This window comes from Orycteropus afer, unplaced genomic scaffold (genome assembly GCF_000298275.1).
Source record: "Orycteropus afer afer isolate SDZICR_OR568_19922 unplaced genomic scaffold, OryAfe1.0 scaffold00042, whole genome shotgun sequence".
NCBI classification, from domain to species: domain Eukaryota; kingdom Metazoa; phylum Chordata; class Mammalia; order Tubulidentata; family Orycteropodidae; genus Orycteropus; species Orycteropus afer.
The window spans coordinates 3,424,491-3,431,657 of record NW_006921629.1 but is presented as its reverse complement, the minus strand read 5'-3'; the positions used below and the strand labels follow the sequence as shown (position 1 = coordinate 3,431,657).

Below are 7,167 nucleotides of genomic sequence, written 5' to 3'. Positions count from 1 at the left end.
TTTTGAGTTTTGTTCCACATTGTTCTCCCTCTTTATGCAGGATTTCTCCTACATCCCTTCCAAGTGGATGGCAGTGGTAGCTGGGCACCATCTAGTTCTTCTGGTCTCATGTTTCTACCCAATCTTAAGAGGACTTTTCTTCACATCATTTTAGATCTTTGCTTACATCTTGATAACTACTTTGTCCACTTTGCTGCTGTACTCTAGCACTTAGAATAGCTTAAAGGAGCTACATCACTAATACAGTATAGTTAAAGGAATGAGTGGATTCATTCATGTATGGATTATGCCTTCCTCATGGTAGATGATGAGAACATACTTTGTTGAATTAGGATGTAAGTTTATTGAATAGAGATGTAAGCATGATGCTTTGTTACTGTATTTGTCTAGATGATTTAAGGTCTCCGACTTGGGGAATTTGGATATCATCTTCATCTTGGAATGATGTTGGTTCATTTAAAATTCTTTGCTTAGCTGAAGGAAAAGGACTGAGGAAAGAGTCTTGGGTAGATCACTGTCATAGTAGTGTTGAGGCCTGGGGCAAAATACGAAGCTTTAGAATTTCATTAAGGAAGCCTGGGGTTTTGTATTAAAGAGTTTGGCACTAATGGTGTGAAAGAAGGCATTTTCCTTGCCTTTTTCTACTGGGGACTGATCAAAGCCAGATACATCTATAGAATATTCTTCAGCCTGTTATATTCCCAAAGCTGAAATGAATTAGGTTAAGATCAGATAAATCCTAGTAGTAAGGTGTAGAGCTTAGAGAGTGAGAATATATGTGTGGGAGAATAGGAGTAGGGGAGATGAGGATAAGGTGGTTGGTAAGGGGTGGGAAGTAGAGAAATAGAGGGAGGAGGAGAGAGAGAAGGTTGAATCAGACCCTTGCCAAATAGTGAGCTGAACTTTCAGAATTAATGTTATCTTCCAGGGGCTTCTAGGGAGTTGCCTACAGGAAGCCACTGCTTGGTATAGTCTACCGAACTAAAACATGGTATCACATTTCTGAGAAATTGTACATCAGAAATCATGCTGTCAAAACAGTTGTTTCAATGGAAAAAGGGGTTTGTGTGATAGAATTTCAGACTTGGAATGCTAATTTGAAAAAATGGTTAAGTATATTGATTTAAAACTTAAACATCTAATTTTGACCACTTCAAGCTTTTTGTACTCAAGTAAAGGCCTTCCACCAGAAGCACAGGCTTTTTGTATATTTTTACTCTTTATCAGTCATTGTTAGCATTAACAAAGCACAAAGCCACTCAGACAAAATAGCTGTGTAGCAAGGGCAGTGGCTTGTTACATTTCTCCCTAGAATTGAGGTGCTGGCTTCATCCAGTTAAAATGCCGTGTAATACAAATCATGTATCCATCCTGTAATTGATAGGCAGTTCATGCTGTAAACAAACAAACAAAAACCCTTGCTGTGAGAGAATTGCCTATTCTGACATGAATTTAAAGCTGGATTGAGATAGAAAGAGCATGGCGGTAGGATGAGTTGTTCCAACAGCTGCTGTGTGACCTTTGGTCAGATATTTAATATTCAACATCTGCACTATCAGGGAAATAGAGGAAGGTGAGATGCAGGAGTAGAATCCACTGTTTCTTAGTTAGGGATATCATCAGAATTGCTAAGCTCTAATCCATGCCACTAAATCAGGAACCCAGGCTTTCATTTTTGTATAGTTTGAAAATGTTCATTGGGTGACTTGTGATGATGAGCATTTCTTAGCCAGCCAAGGCATGTGGGGTGAAGTATTATATTTTCTTTGATAATAAAATACATTAAATATTTTCAATTGCATTAATTTCATGAACAGAGATCTTTAAGTTTGGGTTTTCAGAATATGAAACTCTGAAATTGTGATTGTCTTGCTTTTATTTTTTTAGTTCTGTCTTAGAAATATACAGTTTTTAGTAGTATTTTTATGAGGTCAGTTGATGTTAGAGATTAGGTAGCCACCAGGGGGCTCCAAAGAAGAGTTATGAAAGTTTCATAGAGTCTCTTACTGGTAAAGCCTCCAGATAACCATAGAATGTCATAAACTTATTTACTGACTGAGCTTAGACTTAGGATCTAAAGATGGACGATCTTGCCAATTTGGGTTGTGGCCCTTTAGTTTTCTTACAGTGTCTCTTAAGAGATCTTTGGATTTATATAAAAACCTGTTATATTAGCAATCAGTTATCTGGAAATTCCACTTTGTCACTTCATTTCTGTTTTATACCCTGCTTAGGAATCTTAATACAAACCTGTAATAACAGAAATGATGTAAGATCTACAGTACTTAATATGTCTTCTGTCAGGGACACCTGATGAAATGCTGTACCATGTAGCATAAGCCATTGCTTCTTTTAAATTAGATACCTTTTACCTTACATCATTGCTTGGGTGGCAGATTCATTTGTGGGTTGCTAGTGCCCTTAAATAAAGCTGGAAAGCCCTTTTAAGTGATAGACTAATTCTGATTTCTTTTTACTCCTTTTAATACAAGTTACAATAGTGATGATGAATTGGTTACTTGCACTTCTTAGAATATGGGAGAAAAATAGTTAGCTGAACCTTTTGAGTCTTAAAAGCAGCTTTTGAAACAAGGCGTTTGTGCTTAGGCTGAGAAATCTCTCCCCTTTATTACCAGTGTATTCCCATTACATTGCCATTACTGTTTCAAACTATTCAGGGAGAAATTTCTGCTTTAAAAATTCCTAAGCCCTGTAGAAACTTCATTCCAGGGTGCTATATGTTTTTTGAAGTTCTTAGTCTCTTCTGGGAAGGTAGAAGAGAAGTCTCAAAGATGAGTCTGTTGTCTAAAAGAACACAATCTAAGCATAAAGATAATTTTTGTGTAAAATGCCAAGCTGTTTGACCATTATAATAGAACTATTGCACATTAAGATGGGCATTCCTGTTAAGACGTTACGTGGCACTACACAGGTAATATGCAAGAAGGGAATTAGACCTGTTTGTCAAAGCAAGATTTGTAGGAAGAATTTGAGCACATAATGTTGGCTATATTGTCTCTCTCTATTGCAGGTCGAGTTGTGTTTAGAATGCATCGAGTGGGCCAAATCAGAGAAAAGAACTTTCTTACGCCAAGCTTTGGAGGTATGCACCTAAATTAGCACTGAGTTCTAGACTAGTTAGACAGACTCTGAGTGTAAATAATACCATCGTGATCACAAGTATTTTCACCAACTTTATATTATTACCCAGATACCCAAAGATTATCAGTAGTATTCCCACATGAGAATTGCCTGGATTGAAGTTTTTAGAGAGACCTGCTGCTTGGTTCAGAGGGATAAGCAGCAGCATGGTAAAGTTAGTAGTTAGTCAGTGACCATAATGGAAGATAATACCGTGGCCTAGGTCATTTCTTATTCTGAATTTGATGCTGTCATCAGGACTTGTATATTCAACAGTAACAGTTCTGGCCTGTCAATCTTTGATTTCTTTCTTTGACTTTTTTTTTCCCCTTCCCATCAATCAATGCCTTTTCTTTTTTCCAGGCAAGACTGGTGTCTTTGTATTTTGATACCAAGAGGTACCAGGAAGCATTGCATTTGGGTAAGTAAGCTGGGAGAAATTAATAAGATATCTTAGCTGGCTAAGTGAATGTATTCTGAACCTGTTATTCTTATAAATTACATAATAATGATTTATATTCTGCCTATGTCTGTGAAAGATTTAACGTGGCTACATTTACTGAATCTGTCATGGAAAAATGCCATTTGGAAATTTTAAGAAACTAGCTAGAGTTAATCTGCCAAATTTAGAGATCAGAAGGGGACAGTTTTTAAGTTCACTTGAATTTTAGAGAGTTAAATGTATCCCACTGTAACATTGAATTTTTTTCAAGGTCTGTCTTCATTTTTCATATAATATTGTCTTAAATTTCAGAGCTAGTTGTTTTCATTGAAAATGTTTTCTGGATATCACATTTACTACATCTGTTTATAACTGTACTTAAAAATTCAGAAATTAAGATATATATATAGAAGTTAGAGTGGACTACCTGAAGGCTTTTTGCTATGTGCCCTTTAAATTAGGTTTTTGAACTGGTTCATTTATGGCCAATGAAGTGAAACTGAAACAGACCTGAATGTTTAAAATATGGGTGATCTGGAATGCCAACTAGAACGGGAAAAATTGTGGGTCAGAGCTCTGGAATGGGAGGCTTGGATGAGGCACAGTGAGCCCCTTCAGGAGCCTGATGTGTGAGATTGCTTTATTGGCAGGACTGTGCAGAACAACACACATTGTGATTTTGCTTCCTTGGCTGTGACTGAACTGCGAAGAACTTGTTTTTAAACACCCTGATTTATTACCCTGCTTCTTGCTTTATTATTAATGAGTAGATTGAACTTTTTTTCTTAGAAAAACATGGATTTCAGGTTAGGGAAATGGCAATTTCATATGGTTTGACCTGTTAGTAGCATTAAAAAAAATAACAGCTTTGTTGAGATAGAATTCATATACCATAAAATTGAGCATCTTAAAGTGTCCAGTTGAGTGGTTTTTAGGATATTCTTTGAGTAGTGCAGCCATCATCACTATCCAATTTCAGAACATTTTCCTCATCCCAGGAAGGAACCCCATACCCATTAGTAGTCAGATCCTATTAGTTCCTAACCCCCCTTTTTGTCCTCTTTTTCCCCACCCCCAGCCTGCACTGTAGGCGATCACTAATCCATTTTTTGTCTCTATAGATTTGTCTCTTATAGTGCAAAAAGGGCATGGAGGCGGTATCCTCTGATTTCCTTCAACCTCACAAGGGGGAAGCAGTGTCACCATCAGTAGCCCAAGGCTTATTCCTATGCGGCCAAACATGCCACCACCCTTCAGCCTTTTTACCAATTTTGACATCAGCCGTCCCTCCCACGGCACTCACTACTTTTCTGCTGGGTTTGATAATTCATTGCAGTGGTCACACAGAACTCACAGACAATACTCATGATTATAGGGTTTATTATGAAGGTAACAGGCTACAATTTGGGTTCAGGAATGTGCTCTGGATACAATTCTTCGATCAGGACAGTCTCCCCTCCGCTATGCCCTTAGGCATGCCTCTTTGGCTCCTGCCCTTTTTGGGTAGCCTCTGCCCTGGTTGAGCAAGTGTTGGAAAGCTCTTTTAGCTCTGCTTATAGGTACACCTAGGTGCACCCCACTCTGCCAGCAAGCCTCCTGCCCAAGGGCACACAGCTTTCTCGCTCCTTGGGCCAGCAGGCTGGTGCCCTGTCTTGTGCCTCTTGGTTCCTGTGCCAGTTGTCTCTGCCATCTTTCCGTGAAGGAGGTCCAATGCAGGGATTTTGGGTCTGAGGACATGCTGCACTCCAACTCCGGTTCTTCTCTCCCCCTTTCTGCTTCTTAGAAGGCTCGTTTTTAAGCCTAGCAGAATGACAAAACTAACCAATCCCCACATTAGAGTTCCATATACCTAATTGCATGGTCCCATCCAGTAATCTGTTGGGAGTCACAAAGACTAGTTAGAAAACCCATACCAAGTAATTCACTGTGCCACATACAGTAATTTCATATAAGTAAAATTATACAACATGTTGTCTTTTGTGACTGGCATCTTGCACTTAGCACAGTCTTTTCAAGGTTCATCTGTGTTACAGCATATATGAGTACTTCCTTCCTTTTCATTGTAGAGTAACATTTTATTGTCTTTTGTTTACCCTTTCATTGATTGATGCACATTTGGGTGGTGTCCACTTTTTGGCTGTTACAGTAATATTGTTGCGAATGGGTTTTGTGTGGACATACATTTTCAATTGGGTATATATTTAGGGGTGGAATTGCTGGGACAAATGGTAACTTTATGTTTACCTTTTTGAGGAACTGCAAAACTGTTTTCAAAAGCAGCTGCACCATGTTTCAAGCCCACCAACAATGTATGAGGGTTCCAATTTCTTCACACCCTTGCCCGACACTTGTTATTGACTGTCTTTTTTATTTTCACCATTTTAATGGGTGTGAAGTAGTATCTCATTGGTTTTTTCCCAAATGACATGATTTTGAGCATTAGTCATATACTTACTGGCCACGTGTATATCTTTTTTGGAGTAATATTTATTCATATTTATTTTTTAATTGAGTTGTGTTTTTATTGTTTATTCTGGATATGAGTGCCTTACTAGATACCTGATTTGAAAATTGTTTTTCCCATTTTGTAGATTTTTTCACTTTCCTGATGGTGTCTTTTGAAGCACATTTTAATTTTGATGAAGTCCCTTTATCTTTTTTTTTTTCTCCTTTCATTGCTTATGCTTTTGATATCATATTTAAGAAAACATTTTGAACTTGGTTCCTAATCCAGAGTCACAGAGGTTTACTTCTATGTTTTCTTTGGAAATTTTTGCAGTTATAGCTCTTACCTTGTATGTCTTTGATACATTTTGAGTGAATTTTTGTGTATGATGTGAATCTGCTTGGATTTGATACATCAGTCTGAACTTAGAGAACTAGCTCTGACTAAGGTCCACACTGCATTTAAATCTTAGGAATAAGTTTATAGACTTCTTTCCTCCAGGGTTGTCCTTAGGATGCAGAAACCTTCACAGAGATCTGTATTTCTCTTTTGGAAGATAGCAAAGTAGTGGGGAATTTAATTTCATTATGAGACCTATTAGGTAACCTGTTTTTGAGTTCACGTGGGTTTCTTTATCCTGGGTATTCTTATAAGGGTGGGAGACTGAGATGTTACAATATTAGGGTATTAAGTTTATGACTAACAGGACTATGTATCTTTTTCATTTCTAGGTTCTCAGTTACTGCGGGAGTTAAAAAAGATGGATGACAAAGCCCTCCTGGTGGAAGTACAGCTTTTAGAAAGTAAAACGTATCATGCTCTGAGCAACCTACCGAAAGCCAGAGCTGCCTTAACCTCTGCTCGAACCACGGCAAATGCCATTTACTGCCCCCCTAAATTGCAGGCCACCTTGGACATGCAGTCAGGTAATATCCATAGCTACGCATGGGATATATTTTCATAGATCTCATTTTATCTCAGGTGGAAGAAATGAGGCTTGGCACTGGAGAATAAAATGGGCTCAAGCTTCTCAAAGTTCTTCAAAGCAACCAATTAAAAGGCTGCTTCTTTTACTGATCCCAGCTGTCTCCTATCCTGTCGTCTTGCTGTTAACTGTCTAAAATGTATTAAGAACATG

General features: G+C 38.1%; 1 protein-coding gene across 1 annotated transcript in view; it reads left to right on the top strand.

The window, feature by feature from the left end:
* The window catches only part of PSMD11 (proteasome 26S subunit, non-ATPase 11), a 38,748-nt gene that overhangs the window by 19,679 nt on the left and 11,902 nt on the right, over positions 1–7,167 (top strand). Inside the window, exons 4-6 of the mRNA XM_007937330.2 lie at positions 3,032–3,103; positions 3,505–3,562; positions 6,761–6,955. Coding sequence (XP_007935521.1) covers positions 3,032–3,103; positions 3,505–3,562; positions 6,761–6,955 — 325 coding nt within the window. The remainder of the gene's footprint in view (positions 1–3,031; positions 3,104–3,504; positions 3,563–6,760; positions 6,956–7,167) is intronic.